At 33.8% G+C, this 22,500-nt stretch overlaps 1 protein-coding gene and 1 pseudogene across 2 annotated transcripts in view; one reads left to right on the forward strand and one right to left on the reverse strand.

Moving 5' to 3' along the window:
* LOC149547289 (protein HOTHEAD-like) overlaps window positions 1-8,846 on the reverse strand; it is a 10,455-nt pseudogene extending 1,609 nt beyond the window's left edge. The window contains exons 1-2 of the transcript XR_016353858.1: window positions 7,229-8,846; window positions 6,449-7,099 (exon numbers count right to left, since the gene is read on the reverse strand). The product of XR_016353858.1 is annotated as a protein HOTHEAD-like (transcript). The remainder of the gene's footprint in view (window positions 1-6,448; window positions 7,100-7,228) is intronic.
* On the forward strand, window positions 8,835-15,628 carry LOC149547290 (uncharacterized). The gene is made up of 2 exons (XM_089791576.1): window positions 8,835-9,130; window positions 13,893-15,628. Exons 1-2 carry the CDS (start codon window positions 8,872-8,874, stop codon window positions 14,036-14,038), a joined length of 405 nt encoding a protein of 134 aa, XP_089647702.1. The 5' UTR covers window positions 8,835-8,871; the 3' UTR covers window positions 14,039-15,628.
* Window positions 15,629-22,500: the final 6,872 nt, after the last annotated feature.

Consider the following 22,500-nt stretch of genomic DNA (forward strand, 5'->3'; position numbering starts at 1 on the left):
AGGTTTTATCTCTTGCACTCCCTCACACCCTAATGATGGATCAAAGAGAGTGATCTAATATGTTGATGCAAAAAATTCACACACAATCAAATCCAAGAGCTAGTATATTGAATGATCTGTTCCCTGAATTACCATATGATTGAGGTGTATTCTCGCTCAAGTAAGGTAAAGTTTATGTAACTTATATTGCATATAGTTTACACATACCATAACCAACTTTTTTATTTCCATTTTACAAATAATTAAAGTGTTAGGTTTAAAAATGTTTATTGTAACATCCAATACTTGTAAGATCAATTGTTGATAATAAATGATAAAATAGAAAAACTAATGAGAGAAGTCCCATAAATTATACATACACACATACACACACATATATACATACACTCATACACACTACATACACACATACATACACATATACACACATACACAAACACACAAATACACACACACAAACATACATACATACATACATACAGACACAAATATGTACACATACACACATACATGCATACACACATACACATATACATACACACATACAAAGACACACACACACACACACACACACACACACACACACACACACACACACACACACACACACACACACACACACACACACACACACACACACACACACACACACACACACACACACACACACACACGTATGTACATATGTATGTATGTACCCTTAGAATTATTACAAATAATAAAATTATAGTGTATGACAGTATCACTCTTACATATTTTTTATTGAAAGAAGCATGGAAATTACAATATTATAAAAATCTACTTACAGTATTGTTGACAAGGAAAAAAACCAATATATTCAACCAATTCCTAATCAACATAGCATTAACAGATGTTGTAGATTACACAAAGGTGAATATTTTAGACAATTCTCATATCTTCTTTGAGTAAAATACTAAGCATTGGCATTGTTATAGATTACAAAGAAGTGTATCTTGTAACCAATCTTCCTTTAGAAGTCCTTATTGATTCACTATCATAGCCAATAGTTGGAAAAATTAAGCTCCTTCCATTTCCAGTTTTGCAAGATCTCCATCAAATTTAGATGGATTTGAATGCATTTCTATATTTTTAAGTTGAGTAGCAATATATTATTCCAATACCTTTTTGTCCTTATTTCAATCCTTCAAAGAGACAAGAATTCAAGACATTTGAGTTAAGAGGTTATAAAATATGGTCTAGGATTCAATCTCTAAAGGAGGACAAAAATGAGAAAGGGAAGACAAGCATCTAAATTTCCAAATGCACTTAATAATGGTGAAGCAATGGGAATCGGATAAAATATTGTGAGCACTTGAGGATCCAAGAATATAAGATTTCCAAAACCATGGAAAGTGGAAAAGGGAAAGGAAAAAAGAGAATAATTTATTACATAATAGTTTAGCATGGGGAAAAGACAAAAGCAATGTTTGAGGGATACTAGCTTGTCTGAGGGATTCTAGCCTACCATGGAGGGGGAAAGGAGGGGGTAGGACCATGGAAAGTGGAAATGGGAATGAAAGAAAGAGAACTATTCATTATAATAATTTAACACAATGGGAAACCAAAGTAATGTTTGAGGGATTCTAGCCACCTATTGAGGGGGAAAAGAGGTGGTGGAATGAAGAACTCAATATGGATTTTTGCATGAAGAAGCTTCCTAATTTTGAGTTGGGCTTGGGAGACAACTTTCAATTTATAGATTAGGAGGATGAGTTTATTCGATTAGAAACATTTAAACTTGGATCTCCTAATAGAGTTAAGTTTTCTATAAATAGGCAAGTTAGGCACACCTTATTTATAAAGAGGTCTAAGAGAAAATGATTTAAGGATGCAACCTTTTGGCCACCTCTAATATTTGAAATAAAAAGAGTGAGAACAAGAAGAGATAAGAACAAATAGATTGGGATACACAATCTTTTGAACTTCTAATACCAAAGCCTTGTGTCTATAATTTAAGTTAAAGAATGTTTTTTTTTGCTATTGATAATCCCATGAGAAGAGATTAGGGTCCCAAAGATCTTTGAAAGTTTTAATTTCACTCTTAAAAGGATGTTTATCTTGGAATCTTGGAGTCATAGCAAGCAGGATGTTATTTTCTTAGATTAGATGGTTCCACCAAATTGAAGAAGATGTAAAGTTGAGATCATGATTGAATTATTGATATATTTAGGACAACTTATGGGAAACCATTTGCCAAGCCTTCCATATGCAATATGAGTGGGGCTAGTCCATGGAGTTTAAAATATAGGGCTAGAAGATTCTTGTCACTCCAATGAACAAAATGCCAAGACTTGCCAATTGAAGTTGTTTGAATGTCATACTGAACCAAAATATTACAAGTTGTATTTCCTACTAAATCCCTTCTAACCCATTTGGTTGAAAGGAACCCCTTGTGTGTAAGAATTGATGATGCCTAGTCTTCTCTTTTCCTTTGGGAGAATATAGCGAGACCATGAATTGGTTGACATACTCTTTTTATTTCCCCACTCGGACCAAATAAAACTTTTAATGAGTTGTGTAAGACAATAATATCACATTTTGGAGGAAAGTCAAGTGGAATATTCATAAACAAGATTAGCCAAGAGTATTTTATTGACCACTTTTAATCATCCATCGTAATATTTATAAATATGAAATTATTTGTCCAAGATAGTATTTTGAATTTAAATTTGTTTAGGAGCCACTTTCATATATCTTTTAATGTAGCTACAAGTCGAAAAGGGATCCCAAGGAATTTGATTATGCTTCCATGTTTGATTTCATGTCACTCTTTTGGAATCCAAGGAGATTGAGGGCTAGGAAGTGTTATCCAAAATTCAATTTTGTGCATGGAAATTTGATGACATGAAACTATACAATAAAAAACAAGAATATATAATTAAGGTTAACATTATCAACAATATTGATAGGCCTCTTGTTATCTTTTTGAGGGGATTTGGTACTATTATGATGTATTGATTCCACTGATCCTTAGTTGTTCTGGATGTTGCAGTTTGAGTTTTTATAGTGTTTTGAGTTATAGGAAGATCTCTATTCTGTTTGATATTTGGGCTCTTCTAGTTGGGTGCTAGGTGGATGATGTAAGTTCTCAAGGGCCTTCCTTGGCTCATCTTTGTTTTTGGTTATGGGAAAGGTTTTATCAGGGAGGATCTCCCTTTTTCAAAGTTTGGCTCCTTTCTTAGTTATCATTTGGAGGACTCCAAATTTGTCTCTATTTCTTCCCTCAGGGATTTTTATTGAGGTGAAGCTCATTCTTAGGCCTTTCTATCCCCTTCAGGAGGATCTTAAATTGGAGGGTTGGTTTATGCTATTGTTTCTCCGGTGCTTAGTCCTTATTGAGGAGGAGGAATCATCTATTGAGGTGGTGATTTTTTTATGCCTGTGAAGTTGTTAGTGGTTGGACAAATTTTATCCTTGATCCTCACTAGAATGTTGGGAAGATTTAGAAGTATGTTATCTATTGATTCTCTTCCTCACAATCATCTAAGTTTGAATCTTATGCTTTTGTGGTTGAAGGATATCATTTTCGAAGGTAAGGTGTGGATAAATTCTCTCTCCCTAATGGGTTCAATTAGTTTTAGAACTCAGATGATTGTGGAGAAGTGTTTTCTCCCTTGAGGTATTAATTGGTCTGAATATGTGTATCATTTGGAGGTTCGTCACTTTGTGATTAATGATTATATTGTGGGATTAGGGGGTAGTCCCCTTATTTTCCCTTGATCTTGTGGATCTTGAGGGGTCCTTGTTGTCTCTTTTAGGTAATTGTTGGTAGCTCATGCTTCTCAGTTCCCATCTTCTAGTTGTTGTCTCTTTGTGGCCCTTGGCTAACCTTTTCTTATTATTCTTTTGTTGAAGATCCCTCAAAAAATTTGGTTTTAAAGGGTTTCAGGGCCACTTCAAAACCTATTTTCCTAATCAAAAACATCATCAACAATATTTTGAATGAAGATCATGCCATCATCTAAAAAGTGGGAGTTCAGGGAAATCATATTTCCTGGTAGAAAAATAACATGGAAAATGTTGTTTGATTAGGGATGATGCAAAAGACATCCCAAAGCATCATTTGTGAGAACATAAAGGAATTTTTCTAAAGGAATGTCTCGACAGATGGACTTGTGTAGAGGGGATTGTGGGGAGAGAGAACCATTAATGGCTAATCTTGTGTTGGCATCCATAAACAACATTCAAACATAGGCACAAAAATTGGGTTCAAATCCCAACCACTGAAGCATTTTGAGAATATAATGACCATCTTATGTGTTTATAAGCCTTATCAAAGTTAAGTTTAAGATTCAAAGTATCTTGTGGTTTTTTTGTACCCAATTTGATGATTCCCATGCTAACACTAGACAATCCAAAATAAATCTATCCCATAGGAAACTAGTTTCCTCTCGTCGAACAATCTCTTGGGTTATAGATTTGATCCTTCTGGCTAAATATTTTTCTATAATCTTATATTATGTGTTTATAGTATTTATGTGGCACCATCCATTCACATTGTACTCTCACATATAATGTTAATTTTTTACAATTAAACTACAAAATAAAGTAATATTTATGTCAGGGGCACTACAAATAAATTTACCTAGATGCAAGAAAAAGCTTAATCAACAACAAGTGGATTAGTCTAGAACTCGCATGGAATTCATGCACTTCATCTTTTGTATCTTCTACATCTATGATTTTTTTTCAATTGATTAAATCTTGGTATCTATATTTTTCTATTAGTAAAGAATTGGCTCCTACAATGTAGTCTCTTATTCTAATAGATTTCAATTTGAATTATTTATGTTAGGAGCATTGCAAATATTTTTTTCTAGATGTAAGAAAAATCTCAATCAGCAACAGGTGGACCATTCTAAAACTGACATGGAACTCACGTCTTTTATATCTTCTTCATATATGATTTTTTTTCAATTGCTTAAAATTTGGTATCTATATTTCTCTATTAGTAAAGATCTTGCTCCTACAATATAGTCTCTAATTCTAATAGATTTGAATTTGAATTAAAAACACACACACACATATATATATATATATATATATATATATATATATATATATATATATATATATATTCACAAAATGAGTTGTGAAATACTTAACCAAGCAATAAAAAATCATAAATAACAATTTTTTGAAAAATAAAATGATATAATTTTCAAAGGAAATGTGGAATTGAACTTTTAAAAGAAAAGTTAATATTTTAACTATAAATATTAATCTGGATGCTTTAATTATTTATGTAGTTGAGCTTATATTAGAAAGACGTTTTTCTTATTATTTAACATATACTTAATTTAAAGCAAGTGACCAATTGTATAATTTGAATAAAGACAATTAAACTGTGATCAATTTAGGATAACATAAAAAATAATTTATAGATTTTATAGAATTTTTTTTTACGATTAATAAAAAATATGTTTGTTGACAAATAGGAGATATTTTCTCCATCAAGTCAAAATGTAATATTGTTATCAAGATTCAATTATGTAATTTTCAAGTCAAGATCAATATTGTTCATGATTATCAATTCACAAGATGTCATCTATCATTTGAATGAATTGAACACTTAGCACTCATTGTATCTAGGTAATATTGACATGGTGAAACATTTGACCTTCCTAAGAGTTCACTCATCTCAATACTACTTGAAATTAAACACATTTAATCATAAATTTCCCTAAGAATAAATTCATTTACCTTCCACCTCATTTATAAAACCTTTATCAAGTGTTGTATCTTACAAACTATTAATAAAGAACATATTTAAATTATCAATTTAATTTAAATTAGTGCTCTTCAATAAAACTCATTGTCCAAAGCATAATTCATTATTATAAAACAAAATTAAAAATATCAAATAATCAAATTTCACTTTAACTTTTTATATTAAACAATTAACTAACCAAAAAAATGAACTCATAAAAAAGGTTTTTTTATTCAAAATAAAATAAAATATCGATTTCGAGAAAGGGACATAAAGTTATTAGAAACCAAAAGATGCCGTGTTCAACCCATTAAACTTGAAAACTTCTTCAATGAACAACAATTCACAAGAGGTGAAAACAGACGGAATGATGTGTTCCCTATTTAACACTACCTACGAGGAGCTCAAAGACGCCATTTTCAACTCAGACAAACGTTGTGGGCCATTCTGATCAGCATAAGAACTTTTATATTCAAAACAGTATACAAAAGTTTCAACAAGTCAAAAAGATGACGGAAATTGGGCCAGTTAGGGGCAGATAGTCGATTGTTCAATTAAGGAAAACCAGAGGCTTATTTTGATCTCATAACACTTTTAAACAAATAAAAAAAATCACGCATTGGAAGATTTTAACAAGATGATATAAAGCCTCTAAATTAATCTACTAACTCAGATTTCTCTAATATGAATCCGTTTATTTGCAGATAAAGTAAATACCCGATGATGAATCAAGGATGATTCTGCTTGCTGTGGCATTCAGAAGAACCACAATGTTATCTGGATTTGCATATTTCAGAAGATCTGCAGATGTGTTTCTCCTTCCATTGCTGTCAATGATTGAAGCACTAATCTTGGTGCCCTCCAAATGATCGAGAGTATACCCATTATCAGGACCCACGCCAGCCTCCAAAAGTGCATCCTTGAATGCAGAATTCCAACGAGAAAGCTTCTCTGGCTTGAAGACATTCACTTTCTCAACCCATTCATACTATTCATTCACAAGTTTCTCATCCCATTCCATCTATCTGATGAATTCCGAGCTTGCCTTGCTGTAGAAGGCGCCATTAATGGCGGTTCCACCTCCAAGAACTCTTCCCCTTACCAACTGGACTCCCTCTTCTGAGACAAATCCTTCGGCAACAGAAGGGAACTCACTGCCATCCCCAAGAACCTTGAAAAATCCATTAATGTCTTCAGTGTCTGGATTTCCATAGGGAGAATCTCCCCTTTCGAGAAGCAAAACAGAGTAATGCTGCGAGAGAGTTGCAGCCAGAGGACACCCTGCTGTACCTCCTCCAACAACAATGTAATCATATGATCTTGCAGCCGCCTTTTCAGCATCAAGTGTCATAAATGGAAATGGGTACTCTGGAAAAATCAACCACAGAACATCCCACATAAATGCAATACACCAAATGTAAGAGATTGAACTTTGATTTTTTCTCTGTAATGAAAAATACTGAATCGAAAAACAACAGATTGAAAGATTTCAATTACCCAATTTCTTCGTTGCCTCTGCCAAACTGGAGAGCAGCCGATAATTTGGAAAAAATAGGAGGCATGAAATGAGAAAGAAGGGAATCACCATAGTCGCTACTCGATCGACTCAGTCGAATAGACTTGAAATTGAAACCAGTACAAATCTTGATCTCACATCGTTTACTTTCCAAGTACAAATTTTGATCTCAAATGATGCGGTACATATATGTGTCCAAATGATGTGCAAGACGCTTCGAGTGGGAATTGCTGGAATCGGTTTATTGGTTAATATGAGAAAATATTTAATTCTTTCTGGGAGAAGACGTCCGCTTCAAATGTTTAATGTTAATTGTCAAGATCGGTCAATAAGATGAAAGCAACTCAAGGTTTGGGTTGGGATAAGTGGATGGATACTCATCTTTAAGACTAGCAATTGCACCGAACAAGGTGACTGATTAAAATGATAAGATTTTATATTTGGACAATATGGGTGGAGATTTTCTTGAAGAGTAATTCAAGATACTTCACATAATCTAACATCAATCACCATTTATCTCAGAATAACAACACATGAAAATGAACTAAAAATCTGCACATAAATGGAAGTGTGGCCTTCACTACTAGAGCTCAGTTCAATAGACACGAAGCAAAACCAACTACAATCTTGGTTTCACAGTAGAAACTAGAACCCTGCTAGTTTCCCCAAAGAAAACTACCAATAAACTTCAAAGAAAGAGAAAAAGAATGATATAGGAGAAAAGAATTCCTGGATTTGATCAAACAGTGACTAGTGTCCCCTCAGAATTCTTTCGCAAGAAGCTAAAAACATCTCTGTAATCTCTCCCCTCAACTACAAAATCAAATCCTCATCATTTGGCCTTTACAAGAATAAAATATTTGAGATATTTGATAGAAAGAATAACTGATTTTGATTCCTGATTTGAACTTAAAACAACAGCAAAAAATCAGTTAAAATTGAACTCTAAAGGGATGAAAACTTTTTCAGAATTCATTTTTGCATCAACAAACTCCAATATGTGTTCCCCAACTGATTCTAATGCTCCATAATGAATTCTACCCGTTCTATTGAGAATGCCCCAAAAATTACAAATCTGCTTATAACTCGAACTGGTGAAGACCTGCTCAAAAACTGATCCCAAAACTAGAAAATTCATTTCTTCTCGGTTCCAATAGTATACTGCACTGCCTATTTTGGACAAAAGATGCCCCTGTTATGGCCATTTGAATTTCAGGATCTTAGACTAAATTAGAGCATTAAAATGAAAAAAATTTAAATTTATATAGTAAAAACTATATAAAAACCTTAAAATCATTTAAGTTTTTCCAAAATGCCTTTGAATTTTCTAATTTTTATTTTAAAAAATCATTTAAGTTTTTCCAAAATGCCTTTGAATTTTCTAATTTTTATTTTAACTCTAGAAATTTATTTCTATTTCTCCTTATCTCTCCAATACTATCACCCCACATGTCAATCTTCTATTGACCATCACCAATTGCAACATTTTTTATTAATTAATTAATTAATCCGCCCCTTTTCCCATAGCACTAGAGGTTAATTAATTAATCTAGTATAAGAGGGTATTTATTAGCCGAAATTGTCCCGTCTAAGTCGGGATCCCTTTCTCAGGTGCCGGCAGGGCATGCTCGGGCTCGGAACAGTGCTCGCTTGGGGATTTCGATGGCGCGACGTATTTGTCGCAGTTTGCTGCTTCCTCTGTACAGCGTTCGCGACGGACCTGCTATGGCCTCCACTCTCGTGGTCGACTGCCGCTAGAGTTGATCCGCGACCTATTGTGGGTCTTTGTTATGTGCATCGACCGACTGCCTTATTCTGCATATTTGTAGGGCTTTGGCTTGCTTCGTACCACATTATGCGTTTGAGGATTTCTCGGCAACAAGGTATTTTGCGCTCATATTTTTATTTTGCATTCTTTCTCGTTTGTTTGCTGAATATGCTTCTGAGTTGTTGTAGTCCTGTTATGCACACGTTTTCTTTCTCGTTGTATTTTTCCCCTCTAGTTTTGGGTTTCAGCAGCGTGCAACGTTTTATTTATTTTGTATTTTCTGTGCGTTTATTTAAAAACTGAATTGGGTATGCTTTGATCTTCCTTGTTATCGTTGTTCCTAGTTTTCTTAATAGCGATATCCAGGTTTTCGACATTGGGGTTTTGGTTTTTCACACCCATAACGAAGCCTTCGTCGCTCTTGTGACTTTCTGAGTGATAATTCTGAACAATGTCACTCTCCTTGGTATCAGATGCATCAATAAAATCTTGTTCATAGCATGAAAATATGTGGACAATTAGGGCACATGCTTGGGGTCGATTCAATATGCCCAATATGAATATTTTTGCCTCAAAGTGTGGCCAGATCGATGTCGCATGGAGACCGTATTCGGCTATAAGTAGACCAAAAATTTTCATTTGTTGCGGGAAGCTTTAATGCCCACATCATAGAGGTCAACTTTCGGGTAGTCATTCTTTCTGATCTTTGCCTTTCCTCTACTATTTTTCTGAAGTTCCGGATAAAAGGGGATAAATTTATGAGGGCTTTCTTGGTTATTTATACGAACCCTCATTTGTTCTTCCTCGTAGCTTCACATTGGAAATCACACTTCCTGTCTTCTGCTCCTCTGGTTGCACAATCCTCTGTTAGGTGCTAGAGTGAACATGAATTTAGTGTCAGCCATGGAGAAAAAACCTTCAAATTATGACAACATGTCTATTTCCACTTCTTCTATTTGAATAGAGCGCTGTGTTTTTAATTAGTTCAAAGAACTAATATGAACTTTAACTTTCATGCTGTCGATTTTAGTGTTAACATGGAGCTCATTGTCACCATAAATATTCACTAAAAAACTCAAAAATATTTGAGATTTACATAAAATTTCAGGAATTTATTATTCATTTTGGTTCCCATTCTTTCCTTACTGTTACAAATTATGCTTATTGCTCAAGCAGGGGAATTGCGTGCATGATATTTAGTATTTAGTAATAAACTTAAAGCTGTTTGAGATTTAAGTAAATATTCATCAAATATTTTGCTCTGATTTCTTTAGTCTGTTCTGAATTTTCTATCTAGCACCATTGTTGAATTTTCATGGTATTTTTGCTATGATTTCTTTAGTCTTGTTATACTATATATTTTCATGACTGTTTTGTTCAAATTTCCTCAGTCCTGTTTTACTCTTACAAATAGTGTTCATTGTTAAAGCAAAGGTAATGCATGCAAGACATTCACTGATAAAGTTAAAACGTATTTGAGATTTGCATAAATTGAGTCTTGCTATATTGTTACGTTTTCATCACTGTGAAAACTTTTTAGAGCTAAAGAGATCCTAATTAACAATCGTCAATCTCTTGGCCACTAAGATGACTTCCCACTGCTGAACAATGTATATCCCCTATTTTTAAATGTTAATATATAAAGCATTTTTCCCTTCCTAAAGGAATCCCCGGAAAGTTAATTTAAAATCCTTCGGTTCACCTATTTGGCAAACTTTAGGAATTTTCTTCCATGACAAGAATTGAGAGTAAAGTCCAGATATCCGTGGACTGAAAATTTCGTACTTACACAGAAAGAACTGTCAAATCTCAAGTAGCATTCCATTTAGAGGCAGTTGACTGCGGATGCTGCCCAATGGGAAGTTCATGTATGAATGGCACCATGGATAGGTTGGTTGTTTTGCAGGTCATTCAACTGTTACATATTCTGATTGTTCTCCAGAAATGAAATATTCATTTTTGATCTAGCATGTCTAACTAAACAAATATTTCTAAATTCAACATCAGTATTAGACAACTGTAGAAGTTCCCAGTTTTTGTCTTAGTTAAAGAACCGTACTTTATAATGATTTTTAGATTGATTCATTAAATCTCTCTACTCTTGTCTTGCTTGTCAACGCAACATTTGAAATTATTGTCAAGCAAAGGTCTCCCCTAGAAAAAGAGTTACTAATTAAGAAGTTTTAATCGACTCAGAAACTAATCCTAATTCCTTACATTGGCTTCATCTTGATTCTTTCACTCATCAGCTGAATATTAGTGACATTATTTCATAAGAAATAAATCATTATCATGATTAAAGAGTACTATAGAGAATACAAATCACAGGTAGAGCAGTTGGACCTTGATTTTACTATGTTCATCTGAAAAGATCAGAAGTTAGATATTTCCATTGAGCTAGTTGAATGGTATTGTTTTGATCATCTTTCTCTGCATTAGTTGGATGATAGCTATATCCAATGATGCTAAATTTACTCATTAACAACATTTTTATATGGGTGTCTCATTTTTTTTTCTATCAATATATGGTTTTAGTTTCTTGGCTCTGCCAAGCAAACACTAAACATATTTGGAGTTGATAAAGCTTTGAGCTACTAAAATAATAGTCTCCCTTTTGTTAATCATTCTCATTTTGGTTAAACTCTATTGTCTGCAATAGAGTACTTAATGCAATAGTATACTTAATGTGGCATATTTCTGGAGCTGGTTTTTTGCAAGATCCATGGTACATTATTTATCTTTAATCACTTCTTGATAGTAGGAACAACTAATATATAGTCCTAAATGATCAATGATCGCTTGACATCTTGGTATCTTTCAAATTTCATATTGTATAGATGTTTGCCAGGAATATTTTTGTTTTCAATCCCATGCATTTACAACTGAACCAACTATTGAATACGTGCTATAATAAATTGGCATGGAATAATGTTATTCCAACAATTTCAATCGTCTCCAAGCTTTATCTTTGAGACTTTACTTATTTAATTCTGTCTTAAATGATGAAATATATATATATATATATATATATATATATATATATATATATATATAAAAGCATTTCTATAGTAAGGTTTTAGAGTTTAAAATGTCAACAAATTTCAACAGAATCCATATTTTGTGAGCTTTAGGTGAAAGCATAATTTAGTGATAGAAAATCTAAGACTCTTTTTTGTTACATGTATAGTTATATGCCCGACTGACAAAATTAGAGAGACACGTTTTGTAAACATTATTTTACTTCCCTTTAATTACACGTACTGTTATATTTGAAATTTATCTATGCATTAGACTATTATTAAATTTGTGTAAATATGGACAAATTCTAAAAGATGGCCTTTTGTTTTCAAGTTACATTTATGCATATGGATTGTATAAGTGGGGTGTCAGGTCTCTATTTGCAATCAAGTACATTTTCATGCAGCACAAAATACTTATGCTATTTGTTCTTCTCATGTTATTGTTGACTATACCCTACATCTTATATTATGTTTAGGATTAGCCTTATAATTAAGACTTGGGTTTGAAAGAGGTTTCCATCTAACATTATACATTTTAGAATTATCTTAATATTACTCAATATGCATAAAATCCCAAGCGCCATACTATGCTCTTGTGGGTTCTCGGAACATCAAACATATTCCTCCCATTTGAAGGCATGCAGAGCCTTGTGCTTATGCTTCCTACAATGTTTGGTGTACATTTGAGAATGGTTTTGCAACTTTGTCTAAAATTATCCATATGTATCTTCAAATATGTTTGCCTGAGTGTATGTTATATCCATGTTGAGAAAATATATTTTCACATTCAGGGGAGCATGCCCATGAACGTGATTTTACATTTCTAAACTTATTTTCTTGCTGACACCAAATCCAGTGCTCGTGGATCCATTATATCATATGCTCTACCAATTTTAGACACTCTCCATTCTAATTATGTTGAATGTGCCATGGTATAACTTTTGCATGATCCTTTTCTTTAATTAAATTTCTATGGAATCGTTTAAATCAGCTTGAAAGAAAATACTTTTCCACTTTTATAATGATCCTTAGATTAAGGTCATTGGGTTTTTAGAGAGAGAAGCAACAAGAGAACTTTGATGTTCCCAATCCAACACAGAAACCGGATTGCTACAGGTATGTTGAGTATTATTCAGTTTTCGTATTTGAAGGTTTCTATCTTTCTGTTCATGAACTCTTTGATACAATGCCTTAAAGAAATGTAGTCTCTTGGACCCTAATGATCATCGGATAACTAATGTTCTGTAACCAACCATTTTCTGCATGAATATGTATACTTTCCTCTGTAGTTGTTATTTTGAGTGCTATTTCACAATTCATTTGTATTATGATATGGCCTCTAACCTCTCCAATGGCAATATATCAAGAGCAAGGCATTTTCTTCTTTGGATTTTTTTAACTTTCTAATATTAGTGTCTATGTTGAGATGATTTCTATCAATCATCTTTCCCATCTTACGTATCTCACTTGTGGATCGTGCCTATCCCAATGGCCACTCATTAGATATTGGCCATTTTCACTTGGTTGAAATCTGGAACATATCTAATTATTTTGGAGTTGAACTATCAATACATGGTTCAATTCTTGTTATTCAATCAATCAATAGCAAAATGATGGGAGCACAAAAGGTTCTCATGTTCAGATTTAATAAAACCTCAAATATGTTTTTATTTCAATGAATATTGTATCAACCCACTCTTTACTGTTTACATTTCTGTAAATTTGTATTGCTATTTATTTCAATGAATATTGTATCAACCCACACTTTACTATTTACATTTTTGTAAATTTGTATTGCCTATCTCAATGAATATTGTATTGACCATGCTGTATAACTTTAACAATGGGTGCATGCAGGCTACCCAACATGCCTATTGGAGATGCACCCAGGAATACCACTGGCATTTGAAGCAGCATTTCAGAGTCAGCTCCCCCCCACTCAATTGCACTTCAGCAAGAGGCCTGCAGAGCAAGCTCCATTTCCACAAACTAGATGCAATTAGAAGAAAAACAAATCAAACAGCTCACCAGAAATATCACTACTGATAGCTAGGAAATATTAAAGCGACTCAACCAGGCAAATGCCTATACATAGAGCCTACTGAATGATGAAATAGAGCAAATTGAAACAGCTATGCAACAAATTGACATAGCATATTGGGCACTAGAAAAAATTGTCTTCTCGAACGAGAAATAAGATATGACGAACACTTCACGATGGGAGATTCTGGTGCACACCGACAAGCATTCCAAACATTTCTGGAACTTGCATGACACAAAATCTTTGCATAGATTAAGAAAACAATTGTATAAATCTAAAAATTAGAAAAACTTCTTTGGCCTCAGCTCTTGTGAAAAAACCTTGTTCAAATGTTGTATCAGGAGATAACTAGACAATTATTTGGGGATGCTGAGGTCCCTTGGTGGAAGCAAGTCTGGAATAAAGTTTCTTGGTCCAAGTGCAATTTTTTCATGTGGCTAGTGGCTCACAACCGTTGTCTTACCTGGGATAATCTTTGTAAACGTGGATTTCAGGGCCCCTCTTATTGTGTTTTGTGTGGTAATGGAGAGGAGTCTATCTCCCATCTGTTCTTCCATTGCTCCTATTCTACTCAAATATGGCACCTTTGGTGGAGCGCTTGGGGTTGCTCTTGTCGGCATGCTTCCTCTTTGCCTAAGTTCTGGGCTCGCTTGTGTAGTGCTCCCTCCAAGTCTTCTTCTCTCCATGCTGCTTGGATTGCTGGCCCATCTTTCATGCTTTGGCATATCTGGTTGGAGAGGAATCGTCGCATATTCCAAGATGTTCGGCTTGGTGTTTTGCATCTTTGGTGGAAAATATCACATTCTCTCCAGGAAACTATTCTTGTGAAGTGTGAGTTTGATGGGGGTATGGATCCGGTTGATCTTGCTATCTGTAATCGCCTCAATTTTCATCTGTAGGATGGGGTTGCGGCTCATAGGTTTCCTTCTATGTCCAGGCAGCTTCACCATCAGAGGAAGGGTCGGGTTAACCGGGATGGGCACTGGACTCCTCCTCCCTATGGAGTTCTGAAAATTAACATTGATGGTTCTTGTTGTGGGAATCCTGGTCCGGCTGGTATTGGCGGAGTGGCTCGTTGTAGTTCTGGGAATGTTAAATTTTTTTTCTCAATTCATAAGGGTGATTATACTAACAATCTCATGGAAGCTCAGGCTATTTTATATGTTGTGGAACAATGTTGCTTGTGGGGATGGAGTAAGATTATTTGTGAGTCTAATTCCCAGGTGGTGGTGAACATGCTTTCTTCGCAAGAGCTTGAGGATGTTAGTTGGCAGTTGGCCACTGTTGTTAAGCAGATTCTTTTCTTCTCTTCCTCTTTTCAGTTCATTAGGTTCAAGTATATTCCGCGAGAATGGAATAGACCTGCTGATTGTTTAGCCAAATGGGCTTCTAGTCATGATCCGGGTTGGAATATTAGGGATAGGGGGCAACTGTCCTTTGAGATGGTGCAAGAATTTGATGATCTTGTTGCTCAGGATCGAGCTCCTTGTTGAGCTCTCCTTTTTGTATTCCTTTCTGTCTTAATAAATTTTTACCCCTCTTTTTGCAAAAATAGCCAAATTCAAATATATGTTATACTAAAACAATTTCTTGGATGCTTTTGTAAATAGTTTTTATTAAATGAAACATACTATGTTTCCATTATTTTGTCTTTGCTATGAATAAATAAAAATGTTCTTGGAATGTTCTTATGTCTTTGTTAGGGTTATCGCCTATAAAGAATGTGGATTTATGAAAATAAATTATTTGCTTAAGCTTGTAAGTTGTAAATTAATAACGCATTTAATTATAAGATTAGAATCGAGATTGCGGTCTCATGAATCAACGTAACTCTTGAACCTCCAGGGTACAAGTGCTAGTTTGTAACAAAAGACACTTAAGTGTCAAAGTTTGTGTATTGTTTAAAGGAATTAGATATGGTCCAATGAATGTGAGTATGTGAGAGTATACATATTGGTTTACAACTAATTTGTGCATGTGATATATAGTTATATTAAATAAGAAATATTAATCTGAAATTTAATTATGTGTCTAGATTTAAATGAATAATTTAATTTGCATAATGAGTGAAACTTCTTGCTACCAGTATGAAATGGCTGAATGCAATGTTGAAAAAATTAATCATTATAAAGAGGTGACTGTAAATGAAATCTTCTGAATTAAGTAGCTTATAGAGAAGTATGAAATGGCTGAATGCAACGTTGAACAAATTAATCATTATAAAGAGGTGACTGTAAATGAAATCTTCTGAATTAAGTAGCTTATAGAGAACCAAATTTACCAAAATTCATAGATCTTTATTCTTTTAGAACAAAAACAATTGGCTGATTTAATATAGTGGAAAATTGCAACAATATGCAAATGTAATAAGAGAGTGGTGAAACTAATAACTTCTATTGGGTAAAAATTGATCTCATGTAGAGTAATGCAAAGGCATATATTGCCACTTTTAGAAAGTGAGATAAAATGAATATCAACACTCTCTCTAATTAGTGATTGCATGTGTACTTTCTCCAAGATATCTAACTTTGAAACTATTTATTTTGACACTAGTGAGAAGAAGATGTAAAGTTAGATAGTTGTGAAAACACATTATTGTAAATGAACAATGGGAATGTGTTAACAATTTGGAAGGGCTTGTTTGAAGGAAATTGAAATCTAATTAATAGGCAAAATGTTACCTCATGACTTGATACTTGTCGATGTTGATCATAATCCATTCAAATTTGGAGTTTTCATGTTGAATTTTCAACACCATTACAAATAGAATATCAAATTATAAAAGAAATTTTAGATAGGAATTGTGTAACAGTTCAATTTTTGCAAATTACAAAAACAAACCCAAAGTCTAATTTATATTGAAAAAAACTACTATTAGACTACAAACTAAATACTTGGACAACTATGCCAATGTACAAATTTTAAGTACTTTTCATGTCTAATTGTGTCTACACAAGATAATTAGAATTTTAGAAAAAAATCTAAAGATTTTAAATTTTAAAAAAGTAGTTTAATCTGAGATATTTATAATCGAATCAAAATGAGAGAAAAAAAAAAAACATTATGACATTCATAAATAAAAAATTGCAAAGATTACACAATACTATATTTCATTTTTATTTTTCAAAACAGGTAGAAAACAATAGATAAACTTTATTTAGAAATTAGTTTAATCCTTGAATGAAATGTTGGACATTGTGCGTGTGGCAATACAATCAACATGCATTTGAGTGTGCTTGAGTATGCTTGGTCAACTTCCATTTAGCACACTTTTCTTTCCTTCATTTCCACATGCATGTATAAGCTTTGCAAAGCAGTTTAAAGAAGACATCTGGCCAAAAATATTGGCGCATTGAGGAAATAAGGCTAATTAATTAGGTTGAAGTGTTACTGAGAATTCCATGAGTGGTTCTAGAAATAGGAGAAGGTGCATCTTAGAATAGAAGAGTGGCATCTATTCTCTTCATTGAAATAAGGGATGTGGCAATAATATCCTAGGGATTTCTTAATCTTTTGCATGTTCCATGCATAATCAATTTGGATGAAATGGTTTGTGTAGGTGTGAGTGAGCTCATGGATCCAATGGAGTCAACCATGGTATGTGGGAGTGACATTGTACAACTTTCTTTGTTGGGTTATGATCTAATAAGGGTCTGTTTGGTAGAGGGAATATTAGTGGAATGAGCATATGTAAATTCTTAAAATTTTGAATTTTCTATTTGGGTGCACCAAATCCAAATTGTGAATTGGATTAAAATGTGAATACACATTCCAATTTCGGCTTAAAAATGAGCATTTGTAATTCTACGTAAATAGGTGGAATTGGGATATGTATTCCTATTCTAGTTTTATTTATTTTAGAAAACATAATTTTTTTGGTCCATGAATTCCGCATCAAATTCTGGGTGAACCAAATAGAGAATAGGAATATGTATCCCTATTTTCTATTCGAGAATAACTATTCCAAAATAACAATTCCTAATCCCATATTTGTATTCCCACAGCCAAATAGACTAAGAGTTTACTATAAAGACATGATTGTTTCCTTTTGTGAGCTTAAATTTCATTTCCATATCTATTTTGGATTACATTGCTGTGTTGATTTTTGAGGTTTTGGATAGGTTGTAAAAATTAATAAAAAGCATGATGATAGTGTTGCAAAAATTTAATGACATAAATTCTACCAAGGCTAGATAGTGATTTATCAACACAAGGATTGGAACTTTAATTGATTAATTTGAGAAACATGCAAATTGTTGAAACTTGACATTTTTTGATTTCTCAACCATGGCTCTTATCTCTCACAAGACACCAAGTAAAGAGATATCAGACTTGGCAAGTGTAAATATGTCTTCCTTTCCTCGATTTTTCTATGAATCTATATCAGTTGTTACAATTAAAAAAAAATAGAATAGCAAGATTGCAAAGCATAAAACAGAGCAAATGAAGAGCTCACTTATTTGTCTATTGAAAATAGCATAAGAAATACATATTTATACACAAACTACAACCAACTACTCTCCTATAAAATCGGAAACAAACTCTACATCTAGTTGTGACTAATTGACAACAAACTAAGCCTTATTGACATCAAACTAGAATTGTTGATAACAAACTAAAACTGTGAACAAATCACTAGTTCTTTACAGACTCCTATTAGAACTCAAACTATAAATCTCTCTTTGTTGATTTATTCCAACACTCCCCCTTAATCAACAAGGGAATTAAAATGCACTCATAACATATCTCTACATTTTACAAACTTTATTTTTCCCAATGACTTAGTGAATACATTAGCCATATTATCATTTGTGTTGCAGTATTGCAGCTCTATTTCTTGAGAGTGAACTTTCTCTCTTACAAAATGATGTTGTATTTCAATGTGCTTTGATCTTGCATGATAAACTGGATTATTGGGCATCTTGATTGTACTTTGATTGTCACATTTGATTGGAGTAGGTCCATCTTGCTTTTGTCCCATATCTTCAAGAATTCTCCATCTTGATTGTACTTTGGTTGTGTGTATATGCTTGGAGAATTTTCATGTAGGAGATGGATTTTATGATGCCATGGGTGAATCAATACCATAGTTGAGTGGGAGTGTTTGGCATTGATACTTTTATTGAGTGTTTGCAAATGTTAGAGGTTTGTCTTAGATCATGTTACTGCAAAAGCATCTTTGACATTTGCATGGTGCACTTGTTATCTTCATGGTGTGTGAAGATGGTTAGATCTTGAGGACTCATGGGGTTCGTGGTTATCTTGATGTCATATGGAGATGGTTCTTCATGGTATGTGGAGATGGTTTTTTTTCATGGTGTGTGGAGATAATTGCATCTTGAGGATTCATGGAGTTCTAAGTAAAGGTGTGGTTTATGCTTTCATTTGGCATGTTATCCTTGGTTTTAGGATGGTTCAATTTTTATGTCATGGTATACTCTTGATACACATTTAAAATTATGACATGTTACAATGTGTTCATATGAAGCATGCTATCTCTTTGGTTGAGATGGTTAGATCATGTTGTTATGTGTATGTTCCTGAGGCCATGGTTGGAATTTGACATTGCTCTTGGTTTAGTTTCTTGGTATTGAGTACATTGATCATAAGCTAGATACTTCATGATATTGCTATCTTGCATTTGGAGTTGGCATGGATTGACTAGATATAGGTGCTCATGGATACATAGGGATGGTGGTGATGCTAATTTCTCTTGGATTATAGAAGTATTTATTGAGACGATTGATGGTGTTAGTAGGAGAGTTCGAGGGGCATTCACTTGATATAGACTTGAGAGGAGATTGTTCTTAGATGAGTCTTGGTTGGAGACTTGGATATCTTGATGAGCATTCTTATTCCCCACTCTTAGTCTACTCGACGATTTTCTATTTGAGAGGTATAACCCATTGTTTCTCTTAGGTGCTTTTTATTTATGATTGTCTTTCATGGATATGGATCTTGAGCTATAGTACATGAGTTAGTTTTGAAGGTTTCATTTGAGAGATGATTTAGCATTGGTTATCTTTATTTTCATATGTTCTTATGTTGGTTGAGTTTGGGAGATGGTTTTATATTGGGCATATTCCTTGGATTAGGAATGGTTTATGAGTTTGATCTTCTAGTGAGAGGCTTACATCCATTATTAGTTATATGGTATGTGGGTGTTGTTGTGGCTTCTTGGTTGGGGTTATATGGAGGAGATCATACTTGCACAATTTACATCTAGAGGTGTTTGTATAAGAACATGATACAGGTAATGATTTGTATGGTTTCTCTTTGTCTTGGTTATCTTCCTCGATGTTCAGCTTCACTTACATTGCATATGAGATTGGTTGGAGATTGTGATCACTACTTTGTGATCATGTATGTCATGTGAGAAATGACATGGTTATTCCTTTATATCTTTTCTTTGTTGGTTGTGGAGATCTTGAAAGATTGCTGGAGACTTGTTATGAGAGTTGTTCTTGCAAGTTATTGGTTTACGTGTTGTGGATGTCCTTGACACTACATGGATTCACTTCTTTAAGATGTTGTGATTGCATTGATTATAGACTTGACATTATCTTTTGTAGTGGGAGACTCTTGGTATATATGTTGTAGGTATTTCTCTTGAGGCTTGTGATTGCAAATTATACATTGGATATGTTGATGATGTGAGATTCACTTGGTATACCTTCGGAGATATGGATACATGTGATTACCTTTTGATCAGATTTTTGTGCTTGTCATTTCAGTTGGTATGGGATTTTATGATCTTCTAATGTGACAGGTTGGGTTGCTTTCTCTTTGGATGGATTCTATGTATGTCCAGTGGTAGTGGCATAATAGGAGGTGGGATCATTCATGTGTGAGATCTGCATACTTTTATTTTGTTGTGAGCACCAGGATGGAGAAATTTGATTCATGATGATGCAACAAGTGGGAGATTATTGAGATAATGGGTGTTGCACACATTGCATAATATTATTATATTGCATTATTTTATTTTATTATGTAATGTTGCACCTAGATGGATGTGAAACATGTAGAGATTCATATGGGATATACTTTATGAGTTGTATCATAACATTGTGATAATATTTCATGCAAATATTTAACTGGGGAAAAGAACTAAAATTTCAATATTAAATGTGGGGTCAAGGGGTTAGGTAGCACATGGTCTATGGAATATCACTTGGTGGTTTTGTGGGACTTGATACTATATAAGAAACCACAAGGGAAGTTGTTGGTATGTGAGAAGAAGAAGACAAAACAAGGAAAGAGTCGAGTGAGACAAGGCTTGATATGTTAGCCAAGGGAGCATTTGTGAAGGTTGGAAGCATGACATGGGATGTGTGGATTCATGCTTGTTCACATGGATTTCTTGGTTGTGGCTATGTCTTTGAAGGCTTCCATGGTTGTATTGCAATGTTTTCTTTTACTGAATAATACATGGTGATGGTTGCTTTTGGAGGTTGGGTTTTTCCCTTGATGAGTGTTTCCCAAGATATATCTTGTGTCACAATTTTTGTGGGTATGTTATCTATTCTCTTGCATGTAGATTTCAATTGCATATTTCTTTCAAATCTATAATGGGTTATATGGAAGTGGTTATATTCTTTGTCGCAAGTTTCCTTACACCCTTTCATCCTTATTCCTATGCTTGGAAGGCAATGATGTCATCTCCTTCTTTTCTGTCTTTCTGGGATCCACTTTTCCTTGGTTAAGTAGTATATATCTATTATGTGATGTTCAATCATACATGAAAATTATGGTTTGCATTGAGGATCTCTGTCCTTGTTCATAACCCATTTTGTTGTTTGACATTGGGTTTTCAGGCTTGATAAATCTCTCACCTTGGAAGATGAATAGTATGCTATCCCTCACAAGGGTTATTTTTTCATCTTCTTACATGATATCTCTTTGCACTTGTCCCTTCCATGGCCTCATAGGAGTTATGACCTTCTTCGCTTAGATTGGGTATTTCTATGGATATTGTCTTGATGTTGAAGAAGGCTTTACCTTTGTTCTTTTATTTCCTTAACATGTCAAAATAGTATGTATTTTTTCCATCTTAAGGAGGGGGCGCATATATGGCCTCCCTCGTTCTATATTATGCATTTTTGTTCTAACCTTTTATTTTGTAGCATGTTAAATCCTACAAAGGTGATGTGCATAAGTTGCTAAATCCTGATTGACATACATTTCCAATTTCAAATATGCTAAATCCTCAAAAGGTGATGCACATAAGTTGCTGAATCTTGAATAGATACACATTTTACAAATGTATTCTATGGTGATATGAGAATATGGATCCATGGGTACCTTATAAAGGTTTTCAGAAGACACATTACATACATTCACAAAGCCACCAAAAGGCACATAACTTTATGGGGTGACTATCAAGTTCTTTCTTGGTGGGCCATCCTATTCATTTTGTGGTTC

Source organism: Cupressus sempervirens, chromosome 7 (genome assembly GCF_028749045.1).
Source record: "Cupressus sempervirens isolate cs-2001-9-10 chromosome 7, ASM2874904v1, whole genome shotgun sequence".
Lineage (NCBI taxonomy): Eukaryota > Viridiplantae > Streptophyta > Pinopsida > Cupressales > Cupressaceae > Cupressus > Cupressus sempervirens.